General features: G+C 40.6%; 1 protein-coding gene across 1 annotated transcript in view; it reads right to left on the bottom strand.

Moving 5' to 3' along the window:
- MAN2B2 (mannosidase alpha class 2B member 2) overlaps window positions 1–13,328 on the bottom strand; it is an 80,592-nt gene that overhangs the window by 48,311 nt on the left and 18,953 nt on the right. Inside the window, exons 6-7 of the mRNA XM_033949656.1 lie at window positions 11,112–11,289; window positions 8,080–8,278 (exon numbers count right to left, since the gene is read on the bottom strand). Coding sequence (XP_033805547.1) covers window positions 8,080–8,278; window positions 11,112–11,289 — 377 coding nt within the window. The remainder of the gene's footprint in view (window positions 1–8,079; window positions 8,279–11,111; window positions 11,290–13,328) is intronic.

Genomic DNA, 13,328 nt, shown 5'->3' with positions numbered 1-13,328 from the left:
TTCAAGTTTATTTAAAAAATTTGATATACCACCTTATTGAAATCCAAAGCGGTTTTACATAATATAAAAACAAAGTATAAAAAAAGCGTACGTTTAAAAACAAATTACAAATGATGCTACAAACAATTAAACGCAGACAAACATTAACTTACCGATACAGGATGGAAATGGGCAGAAATACAATTTGTATAAAGAGAAAGAGGGGAAGAAGGACCAAAACAAAAGAAAGGGGAACAATAAAATAAAGAGTCTAGTATTTTGTAAATAGGCTAAAATGATAAAAAAATGGCAAAGAACAGATTTCCATTACCGTCCTTAGAAGGACTATTATACACCAAAAGTGTCTATAAAAAAAGGCCTTCAAGTTACTTTTAAATTTATCAAGGGATTTCTCTTATATAATTTGGTGCTGAATTCCAGATGGTAGGGGCCGTAACAGAAAAAATGCTAGTACGCATAGTGTCAATGTATCTTAAAAGAAGGGATGGATAGCATGTTTTGATTAGATGAGCATAATGTACGATGGGGGGGATGGGGGAAAAGTAGCCTGTTAATAAAATCAGGTTGGCCAGAAGTTATGATCTTGTATGTCAGTAACATTATTTTATAGGAAATTTGATGATCTATAGGAAACTAGTGAGCGTTGATCAAAAGAGGTGTGACATGATCGTATTTTCGTGCTTTTGAAATAATTTTACTGGCAGTATTTTGAATAATTTGAAGACGCTTTATTTCTTTCTTAGTGATTCCTTTGTATAGTGCATTACTATAATCTAAACATGAAATAACGAGCGAATGAATAAGAATATTTAATGAAGATTGATCTAATAAGGTGGCAAGAGATCTAATCATTTGAAGACATTGAAACATAGAAACATAGAAATAGACGGCAGATAAGGGCCAAGGCCAATCTAGTCTGCCCACCCCAATGACCCTCCCCTACCTTTCTCTGTGAATAGATCCCACGAGTCTATCCCATTTGGCCTTAAAATCAGGCACGCTGCTGGCCTCAATAACCTGAAGTGGAAGACTATTCCAGCGATTAACCACCCTTTCAGTGAAAAAGAATTTCCTGGTGTCCCCGTGCAGTTTCCCGCCCCTGATTTTCCATGGATGCCCCCTTGTTGCCGCGGGACCCTTGAAAAAGACGGTAGAAACATTTCTTAACTACTGAACTTATTTGTTCATAGAATGAGAGTTTTCCATCAAAAGTAACACCAAGAAGTTTAACAGAGGTGACAATCTGAACTGAAAACAATTTTATTGTTATGGGGCAGGGAAGGGTTAGACAGTCTTTGACTTGGAAAATCATTACTTTGGTTTTGCTGATATTGAGGGCTAACATATTTGTGCTTAACCAATGGCCGATTTGTTCCAGTTTCAAGTTAATAGATGAAATATCTGCAGGGTTGTCCAGATCAACAGGGTGGGTAAGTTGAATATCATCCGTGTAAGCGAAGATAGAGAACCCAATAGATTGCCCTAATGTGATAAGTGGAGCGAGGAAGAGCATTGGGGAAAGAATGGAACCTTGTGGGATCCCATAGTTGTTAGAGAAAGTGTCAGAGGTAGAACCATTAAACTGGACTTTCGAGGAACGATCTTTAAAATATGATTTAAACCAGTCTAACACTTGATCAGAGATCCTTATGTCACAAAGCCTATGGATTAACAATTGAAGGCTGATGATCAATCCAATGAAATAAGTGATCAATCCAATGAAATGAGTTAGACTGATTTATGATGATCTAATTGGGACATGTTAGTGGTTAACCCTATCAAGGATAATTCAGTTGAATGGTGTTTATGGAAACCTGTCTGATTAGGATGAAGGGCATTTGTTTGTTCAATGAAATCAGAGAGTTAATTAAAGACAATTTTTTCTGTAAGTTTAGACAAAAATGGAATATTGGAAATAGGATGGTAGTTAGAGATCTCTGCTGCACTGACTTTGTTGTCTTTAATAATGGGAAAGACGATTGCTTCTTTCCATTGTTTAGGAACAGTACTTGTAGTGAGACTAGTTTCGATAAAATTGCGTATTTGGGGGCCAAATATTGAAAAATAACCCTTGAGAATAAGAGGGGAATGGCATCAGCTGAGAGAAAAAACAGCCAATAGGAAATCCCCCAGCTGAACTGTCGGCGGCTGAGTAAATCCCTCTGTGGGCGGCAGGGGAAGACCGGGCTTCCCTGCGAATTGCTGTCGGTTCGCAAGGCACTAGCGGTGGAGAGCCCTGTACGCCGGCACCTGCTGCTGACGAGGCTCCTCAACTGCACCAGCTTGAACAGCTGTTTTCAGGCCGGCCGCAAGTGCCTTGCATCTGGATCAAATTGTGCACCTCTTCCCCTAAGAAGAGCTCAATTGGTCCATATGCGACCTAGCTAGAATATAAGTGCTGGTTAGTTGAAAAATACAGTAATTTACAGCATATTTAAAGGGAATGCAACCCTTCAGACCAGCACTATCTCAAGATTTTCTTTTTGTTTTTCACAGAACAGACTCCACTTGGCTCTCTAAACAGTATGCCTTACCACCAGGGGGTAAGGCTTATTGTTGAGGCACCTCTAGAAAAATGTTGGGGAGGTGGAGGAAAGGGGGGTAGGGACCCAGCTCATGACCCATCAAGTTTGACCCCCGAAGTCAGATGGACCCCCAAACAGCTCAGTCCAGCAACAAAAATGGACAAAAAGTCCTAAACAAATTCCAACAGCCCTACCAAGGAAAGTCAGATGGACCCCCTACCAAGCCCAACCCAAGCTCATCACACCTGCTGGAGACTGAAATCCTGCTGTTTACCATGGGAACGGGTAACCATGTCACTCTCTTAAGTACTAGCTTAGTGTGCATTTCGGGGCAGATTCTATATAGGAAACTGAAGTAATTAGGGAGGGGGGTCACATGATATGTACATTTCCAAAGTTTTGTCTCAGTCTCCACCTGCTGGTCATGATGAGATATAACCTGCTTGTAAGATTAACCTATGCTGGTCTGGAGAGTTGCTAAAGAAGTTGGGATTAAATGGTCTATAAGTAGATAGATTAGATTAAATAATAATAATAATAATAATTTTATTTCTTATATACCGCTATACCATAAGTTCAAAGCGGTTTACAACAAGATACATGCAATGAGAGTATGAGATGTTTACAACAAGATACATACAATGAGGGTAAGAGGTATAATGGGAAGAGAAAAGAACTTTCAGGGATACAAAATTACAAATGGAAGAGACCCAAGTTGGTTTGAATCAAAAGGGTGTCTGTCAGAGATAGGGGTGTGGGGGGAAACAATTTGGGTGGAATGCAATTACAAATGGGAAGAGCATGAGTTAATCTAAGATCAAGAGAAGGTGAATGGGAGAGATGGCTGGGCGGATAGGACTAGAATTGGGATTAATATGTGTTAAAGAGACGCAATGACATTCACTAAAAGGACTAAAACGAAACAACAAAAATAAATCAAATACTATAAAGGAGGATTTCTGAATTGGTCTGGTGAGGCTAAAGGAAAGAAAGTGATCAGGTAAGACATAATGCTTCTTTCTTTATTCTCCATACCAGACCAATTCAAACAACTGGGATGTAGCAAAGAAGTCCTCAATAGGGTGGGCGTAGAAGATAAGAACCAAATAGTCAGGAGTGCAAAGAATGTAAGTGGTGATACAGCAGCCAATATGTCAAAGCCTAAGATGGATCTAAGAAAGATTTCAGAGCCTTAATTTCTAAAATGAAATATTAACTCCTGCGGGAGAAAGGCTGAAACAAGCAGCCAAGTAGACAAGCTGGAATTAATGCAAGAATGAGGAACAGATAATCATCCGGTGCAATGACATCACATGCATGTGTGCATGAGTGTAACATCATCACGTTGCATCCGTGCATGCTCGGGGGCCCTCCAGACGCGGCCCCGAGCTCTGGCAGAGAGTCAGGGCTTTCCAAAACCTGGACAAACTGATAGGTTTTCAAAATATGTCCAGTCTTCTTTAAAAATAAAAGAAAAGGAGAAATGTCTGGGTAAATTCAGATATCTGGTAACCCTATATAATACCTGTATTTTAAAATGCTCATATACAGTCTACATATAGATTAAAATTAGGCCTAAGAGCAGCAAAGATGATAAGAGGTACAGAACAATGTTCGAGGCCCTGGTGCTCTAAAGTCAGCATTAAAATTCTCTGAGCTGTTGTAGTGGCGAGGCTCCCAAAACTTTTATATGCAAATGAGGTCTGCAGAAATACCATCTGATCAGTTGATGGAGAAAGCAACTGATACATGTGCAAAATAGTTCATGGAAAGAGACATAAATGTGCACATATGCCAGGAAAACTACAACATAGACATGCAAATTTTAGGTGTACCTTTTTGTAGGGCATCATAGGAGCACATCAAAAGCAAAAGAGGGGTGGGGGGGGTGGAGAAATACAAGCAAACCATGTAAATGTGAGGTTTTTTTTTTTCATTTACACCATGCAATTGGCAACTCCAGTCCTGCTGGTATATGGTTTTAACAAATGCACCTGAGATGTGCTTTTAACACATGCGTAGCATATAGCAAGATAAATATGCTTTTTTAGTGCCCTCCAACCCTATAAAAGTATGATGCATGTATCCTGTACTTTTTTTTTTTTAAATACCACCTTTCATGCAATCAGTAGCCCCAGATCTGCCAGTATACACTTTTAATATATGCAGTTAAGAACATAAGAAGTTGCCTCCGCTGAGGCAGACCAGAGGTCCATCTCGCCCAGCGGTCCGCTCCCGCGGCGGCCCATCAGGCCTACTGCCTGAACAGTGGTCTCTGACTAATTTTATAATTTACCTCTAATCCTGTCCCTATAACCTTACCTCTACTTCTATCTGTACCCCTCAATCCCTTTGTCCTCTAGGTACCTGTCCAGACCTTCTTTGAAGCTCTGTAGCGTACTTCTGCCTATCACATCCTCCGGCAGCGCGTACGCTACAGAGCTTCAAAGAAGGTTCAATGCTACTAGCACCTCCAGACTTATTGGTAATTTTGGAACATTAATGGTCGGTGCTTCATTTTGTGTATCCCTGGAATGCTTATTTTAATATTAACGAGCTCACTTTATTTCATTTCCATACTATTCTTGGAGGCTGCTATGGGCACAGAAAAGAATGTGTAGAGCCATTTTGTGCATTGGAAGCTAAAATGCTAGTGCTCTAAATTGGTTAGAACTGGTTTAGCGAAGAACGTTAAAGGCACGGTAAGTTTAGCACATCAGGGGCACATATGTGGATCAGCCTCTCCAGTTTGGAAGCATTTCAGGGACACTATTCTTGCAGATTTGAATTGCAACATTAGAGTGCCATCATGTGGTAAAATAACAGAGTTAAATAATTTCACTTTCATTTCTCTGACATTCAGGCAACAATTTGTTCTGAAATGCAGCTCTATGGAGGTCGAAGATTCCCATTCTCATCTCACAAATGTCCTCTTCACAAGAAATTACAGTAATGTTATTCTCAAACTCAAAATTGTTAAATATTCTTCTGTCTGTTGTTGCCAAAATGTTCTAGGATGCTGTAAAGATTGTGATGTACTCAATGTTCAATTTTAGTGACAGTCAACCCACCTTATTGACAAATATAAAGCTGCTGCTGACCATAGAAACTATACAAAACAATTTTTTAAACTCTGGAAACCTTTACCTATGCATATGGATAACCTAACAAATACAATTACAGTATTATCACAGGCCTCCTTTTATATATTCAGATTATTGTTAAAGGCTGGTTTGTTTATAGCAGTGTATCATAAACTGTGTGCCTCCTGAGATTTCTTGTGTGCCGTGATACACTGGCGAGAAGGAGAGTTGTCCACTTTGGCTGCCTACCTACAGGACATGCCTCTCGCGGCAAGAGGCACGTCCTGTAGGAAGTCAGCCGGCGTGGATGTCTCTCCTTCTGGCCGGCGTCTCTCCTCTTCTCCCTGCACCTCCCGGATCCCTGTAACGGTGGGGTCGCGCCAAGACAGGCCTCTGCACATGCGTAGACGTTGACATGATGATATCACGCATGCGCGGGAACAAGATAACCTGGAGACATACCGAAGATTGATTTATAACAAATACATGAAAATTTAAACAAAACTCTAGTCTAGACTCAATCAGCAATCAATGAAGTGTCTGATAAAAATGAGTAATATGCTCCCATTTTTTAAAACCAAAAATGAGTTGAACTGCAGTATTTTGAACCACTAAATTTTTTGAGAATTTTCTTATAGGCACCTAAATAAATAATATTACAGTAGTCGAGAATGCTTAAGACAGAAGACTGCACTAACAAGTGAAAAGAGACTTCCTCAAAATATTTCTTAATGGTGCGAAGCTTCCAAAGCACCGAGAAACATTTCTTAAGTAATAAATCAGGAGTCACTGCCCAGGAAAAGGATTTAAGTGTCATTGTTGAGGATACATTGGAATCCTCAGCTCAATGTGCAGCAGCGGCAGCAAAGAAGGCAAATAGAATGTTAGGAATTATCAGGAAAGAAATGGAAAACAAAGATGAAAATGTTATAATGCCCTTGCATCGCTCTATGGTACTGTGTGCAATTCTGATCGCCATATCTAAACAAAGATATAGCGGAATTAGAAAAAGTACAGAGAAGGGTGACAAAAATGATAAAAGGAATGGGACAACTTCCCTATGAGAAAAAGCTAAAGCAGCCAGGGCTCTTCAACTTGAAGAAGAGACAGCTTAGGGGTGATATGATAGAGGTCCATAAAATACTGAGTGAAGTGGAAAGGGTAGATGTGAATCGCATATTTACTCTTTCCAAAAATACTAGGACTAGAGCGCATGTGATGAAGCTACTAAGTAGTAGATTTAAAACAAACCAGAGAAAATATTTCTTCACACAGCGTGTAATTGCTGGAGAATGTGGTGAAATTAGTTAGCTTAGCAGGGTTTTAAAAAGGCTTGGATAATGTCCTAAAAGAGAAGTCCATAGGCTTGGGGAAATCCACTGCTTGGTAATTTGTAATTTTGAACATTCTAAGGCTGCACGGTGCCCTTATAGGGTGAGTCATACATAACTATTTTTTTCTTGTTTCCATTCATGTTCAATGGATATAACCCTTTAATGTAGAAACAATAGGAATTTTAAAATCCTGAATAGTAATTAAGAATGTAAGAATATAAGCACTGCTGGGTGTTGGCTACACTGGCAACTGGCAAATACTTTGAGTACACTGGAAATATTAATCATAGCTGCCTCACTACATCTGATGAGGTGGATATAGTGAGGCAGCGACAAACTAGTCAGCCCTGGAGCTTTGTTAAAAAGAAATCAAATCTGGAGGAGATTACTCCAAGCACATGGACTGTAGTGTCAGAATTCTTTTATTCTGGTAGAGACACTAAAGTTTCTTGTACTGCTCAACAAGTAAAATCTAGCCTGGTGCTGAAGCCTAAACAGCTCATAATCCAGTCATCTCTATGACAATGTCTATGCCCCAAAAACCTGCTGCTAAGACCAAGTGCTCCTGAGGAGAAAACTCCTACCAGCACAATTGTAGCTATATCATACTCAGATCAATGAGCCTTGGAACCTGAGTTTTCTTGGGACTAGCCAAAGAAAAAGAATTGCCCCCAAACAACAATGTGGAAGAAATTTCTCACCTGCTTAAGAATTACTGCAAGAAGAAATTCAGCCATAAGAGATAAGAACATAAGAATAGCCTTATTGGGTCAGATTAATGATCCATCTAGCCCAGTAGCCCATCCTCATGGTGGCCAACTCTTCTGAGTTATTCCTCTCAGTTCTGTTAAAAAAAATGTTGCTTATCCAAATACATAAATTTAGAGCTGAAAGCGAAATTAAAGTCAGCCCCTGCTCAACTGATATAATCTACTACTATTATCTCTAGCTAACCCAGCACAGTGTCTATAAGGGGGTGAATTGCACAAAACTACTTTGTTTGCTTTCTCTATCTGGACTGGTCTGGTATGGACACTAAGGTAGCCATGGACTCAAAGATCTTTTCATCATCATTAGAGAGATGGGGATAGACAGACAGACAACATGATATTTTCACACTATAGACATTCTACATACCTGTTGAATACGGAAGGAAGTCTTGGTCATTTCTAACATCCCACACAAGGCTTCTGTTATAAACTGCCTGGAAATAATCTCCAAGTGTGGCATACTGCACTGTAACACCAAACTCCTCAGCATGACTATTAATGTAATCCAGCAATGGATCCATATTACTGAACTGCACTGAAGAATTAAAGAATTGCTTATCACAGCCCTGTAATTTAATAGCAGAAAAAAGGAGAGACACAAATTTAAGAGTCATTTAGTGATAAAAGAAAATGCTTCCAAGTTTAGAAATATTCAGCACACACATTAACATTTTTATTTTGTTTAACTTTTTTTGTTGTTGTTTTTTACAGTTAATGCTTATTGGATTTTTCCTTAAGCAAAAGTGGGAGTAATTCTCTAAGGTGATGCCTAGTTATAGGTGTAAACAATGCATATAAATGTCAGTGGCAATGTATGCAAATGTGACAGGGTGTATGTTCCATCACTGGGAATAAAGGAACCAGAGAGGAAATCTCTTCGGGAGAGCCAGTATAAAAAGACAACCTGTGTCTAGGTCCAACTGTGGACTCCAGTGTGGGACTAACTAAGATGTATTTGCATATTGGTTGCCTACACTGAACGTGACTATTTTGAAACAAAAATGGACCTTAAAAAAAGGGAGGGGAATGACAGGGGGAACCTCATGACATGAAGACAAATTTGTTCCTGTCCTCGCGGGATCAATCTCCATCCCCGTCCCATCCCCATTCCTGCAAGCTCTGTCCTCATGCCAGCCTTGAACATTTTAAAATCATATGTGTTCAAGGCTTATGCAGAAAACAGATATTGCAGGAATGGGGCAGGGACAAGGACAGAACTCACGGGGACTGGACAGAGATGGAGATTGATCCCGTGGAGATGGGGACAAATTTGTCCCCATGTTATTCTCCATGTAGGTCCTCCGATTAAAAGGATAAGTGACAATTGGCCTAAGAGGGGCTCTCACCATAACTAACCTAGGGGGCTGATACTAGGACTCCAGGGTTAGAAATCTCTGGAAAAAAGAGCAGGTCTGGCTCTCAGATGACTCTTCGGGGGAAGGAATGCTGGTTCGGCCTAACCCCTGGTAATCTGAAGTAACCAGAGTAATCCAAGTCGTTCAGATTTTGTGTCAGGAGTGAGATCAATGGAAACTGCCTCAGAGGCCAACGGATTTGTGTCCTCTTAGGGAAGGCACTAATATCCTGCTGATCAGGTAACGGGTACCTGGGCTTGGGAAAAGTGACTGAGGGCGGTAATCCTTGGAGATCCAAACTTGGGCCTTGTTTTTCCTTACTTCTTTTTAGGACAATGATGTTAGAAGCCAGATTGAAGAGGATGGCCAAACAAATACAAGCCCAGCGAGAGGCCATGGAGCGGAGGTTCTCACAAGCCATAGAACAACAGTGGCAAAGACAGCAGCCGATTATTCAGCTATTGGAAGCACAAGTGAGAGAATTATACTGCCTGGCCAATGGGATCCAGCAAAAGGTGACTTGATAAGATACAGGCTGGGTGGTGGAGTCTTCCAGACATGACTCACATGATTGGACTAAGAATCTAGTATTGACTAAGTTGGAGGCCAGATGACAATCTGGAATCATACTTAACCACATTTGAAAGGATAGCTGCTGTAGCCCAGTGACCTATGGACCAGTGGGCCATTCGATTGGGGAAACATAAGCAGCATATAGGGTACTGGACACTGCTAAAGCCCTAGAGTCCAGGGCCTCAACCACCGTGAGGTCAAGGCCACCATACAAGATAAGTTGGGTCTTTCACTTGAGTGCTATAGAAGAAAATGTAGAAAGAGAGAATTCTGAAAAGCTGAATGCCTTAGGGCAGTAGCACAAAATCTGCTAGATTAGGCCAATTGCTGGTTGGAACCTGAGCTTGAAATATTGAATCAAAGTCATACTGGAATAGTTTCTGAACATTTTGCCACCTGCTGTCCAAATATGGGTCTCAGGTAAGTGTCTGCTTCCTTGGAGAAAGCCACAGAACTGGCAGAACATTATTTGAGGCAGCTCATAGGGCAGGAGAAAGAGGAGAGCTCCTGCAAGCAAACCCACCACTAGTCATACGACCTCCATTAAGATGCTATATTTGTAGGGAAGAGGGTCATTTTAAAAGAGAATGCCCCTTGATGGAGTACTCTTTTTTTTCTGGGATAAGCACAGATTCCTATCCAAAGGAATATGGGATGAACTAAGCTTTAAAAAAGGCCATGAGAGTGGCGGGAGTGGACTTAGTAGCCCTGCTGGACACAGGGAGCAACCAATCGTTGATGCCTGAACCATTGGCCCTAAGACTAGGGATTGGGAAGAAGGAAGGAATCTTCAGTGGGGCAGTATATGTTCACTCTGTCCATAGGGATGTGAAACCTGAGAACACTTATACAATTTAACAGAAGGCGGAAACCCCAAGTTTTAAGAATGGCAAATATCTCTCAAGCATATTCATTGGGGATATCCTAAAATAAAAACCTGACTGGCTAATGATCCCCAGAATAGGTTTGAGAACCATTGCTTTAAAATTGTTTAATCGTATGTCTCCCCTACCCCCTTGAACTCCATTCATCGGGCAAGTCTCTCCTATTCGTACTCTTCTCCTTCACTACCAACTCCAAACACCATCCCTTCTATCTTGCTGCATCGAATGCCTGAACAGACTGCCTGAGTCATTACATCAGGCTCCATGTCTAAAAGTATTCGAATCCAAGCTAAAAGCCAACTTCTTCGAGGCTGCTTTCAACTCCTAACTCACACTAGCCATAAGATACCTAAGTCCATCCTATCATTCTCTCTGCAAGAAACTCACCAACTCCTTTTTGTCCTATCTGACCAAATTAAATTGTAAGTTCTCCTAAATAGGGACTGTCTATTACATGTTACATGTACAGCGCTACATACGCCTTTATGCACTATAGAAATGATAAATAGTAGTTGTTATTTGCAAGACAGAGATCCTCTCACTGAGAAGCCTTATAGAAAGAGAAAGTGATATAAACACATTTTTACCCAAGGCCATAGGACATCATTGCTTCTAAACCAGGTGGCCCTAGTTTTAATGTTTGCTACCATGGTTTCTGCATACAACTTAATGGTGTCATTAGTCACTGGAAGACTCATGTTTGGATAAATGCCATCCTTTGGTGGATCAGGGAAAACAGCAATGCCATTCCAGTAGAATCCTGACCTATATGAAAGGGAAGTAAAAGTAAAAATATTACATATCTCACTGCTCAAAATTTTACAAAGGGAGCTAAATTTTAGGTTGAAACAAATAAATTAATACAATTTATACCCAAATATCTCAGGTATCTGAAAGAGGCACCAACATGAAATAAAGAAAAAAAATATTTATTTTAGTTACAACCTGCTTGCACAAACTGGTGAAATAAGCGCTGAAAGTATTTTTTTCCTGCAGATATATGCCAGTGCAACACACGTCATCACTGCCATGATGGGGTCCAGGAGATAGAAATGTCAGAAGGAGAGGAACAGTCTTTTCCTCCACTCTCTGAGAGCCTAGAACCTTTTGAAGCAATGGACATAGTGGAATTGCCAGCAAAGCCAGAAGTGTCTCAAGAGTTCATGGATGTGGGACCATGATATTGTGAGCGCTTAAACTTTAACTATTTCTGTGGAGAAGTTTCTTTTGCTGTGCTTTAAAAGGTAGTTTCCTTCAATTAAGGCTGAGAGAGAGGATTATTTTTGGCTTTATCCTCTGAAAGACTATATAGTATACCCTTGTGAATTTGCGGTTCCGGATTCATCAACTCAGTAATTCGCTGTTTTTTCCTGAAAGTAAAATTGCTGCTGAATGGAAGCGACAGCTTAGGACGAGCGATTCTGTGGGCAGGTACGTGTGTGTGGGAGAGAGAGGAGAGAGCCTTGGGATAATATCCAAAGGCGGGCACATCAGCTGAAGAGGGAAAAAGAACTGCATTCGTTTGGTTGAAGCAGTGGAGGCTATAGAGCGGGATGCGCTGGTAAACAGCTATTGCTGCTGTGACCTGTAGTATCTTTGAAAGCTGTCTGGTGCCGGTGAGAGGGTGAGGCCAGAGAGGAGGAAGAAGGGGAGTGCCAAGAGCGCGATGTTTAGGGGCAAGCAGGTGACTAGGGGTTTTAGGTGTTTTGTCTTCCATGCACTGATTACAGTACTCAACCGATATTCGCGGTTTTTCAACATTCGCGGTCACTCCAAGAACGTAACCCCCACGAATTTCGGGGGAGTACTGTACTCCTTTCTGACTATTGTAATTCAGTTCATTTGGCAGGCCTTCAGACAAATTTACATAGATTGCACAAAATCCAGAATGTTGCTGTGCATCTAATTTTTGATTTAAAGAAATCAGATCATGTTGCTCCATATTATAGACAACTTCATTGGCTGCCTTTTGAGGCCAGGGTTTGGCTTAAATTTGGGACGCTTTGTTACAAAGCCGTACATGGTCAGGCACCTGGCTATTTATTAGAGCAATTTACACTTTTTAGGGTGGACCGTCCACTAAGGATAACTTCATTGTTTGTGTTTCCTCCATTGTGAGAATATTTTTATAATAAATTTTTGCATTGAATAATTGCATATCAGCAATTTGGGATTTGGAACTGCGTATTTTGTTTGCTACTTCGATTTCATATATGCATTTCTGAAAACTATTGAAGACTTCCCTTTTTGTAAGATTCTTAGGAAAGTAAGGAAGATGATATTTCTTTTCTATTTCACTGTGATGTACAGTCTCTTGATGATGTAAACCGCATCAATCTGGAAGGTATTGCGGTCTAGAAATGTATTTTAATGTAATAATGTAATATAATGAGCTGTGGTTCAGTAAAATTAACAGCTCTATAAAGAAGGCATGAACTGTTGAACTGTATTTGGGGCATTGGTTTTCTCGCTGCTTCTAAGTAATGCTGAGAGCCAATCAGCAGGGAAACATCCAAGTGGGCTGGGTCAGAAGGACTGTGGAACTGTGAAGTCAAGTTCGCTCATGTTTGCAGTGCTTGGATATTACTTTAATGAAGTTTGTTTTCTGATACCTACCCAGAGTGAACTGTCCCACCACCTGTATGTGAGAATGTTACAACTGCTTTAGTTTGGGAAAACTCTTTTTGGGGAAAGAACCTGTATTTTGATTATCAGGATGTAAATTACGATTCAGAGGGTTTTTCTGGGCTCCACAATCAACCTCAAGTCCACAACCACCAGCAGTGTAGGCAGCGCTTGAAATT

This window comes from Geotrypetes seraphini, chromosome 1 (assembly GCF_902459505.1).
Source record: "Geotrypetes seraphini chromosome 1, aGeoSer1.1, whole genome shotgun sequence".
Lineage (NCBI taxonomy): Eukaryota > Metazoa > Chordata > Amphibia > Gymnophiona > Dermophiidae > Geotrypetes > Geotrypetes seraphini.
Note: the sequence above shows the minus strand (reverse complement) of the source record. Positions and strands in the feature narration are given on the sequence as shown.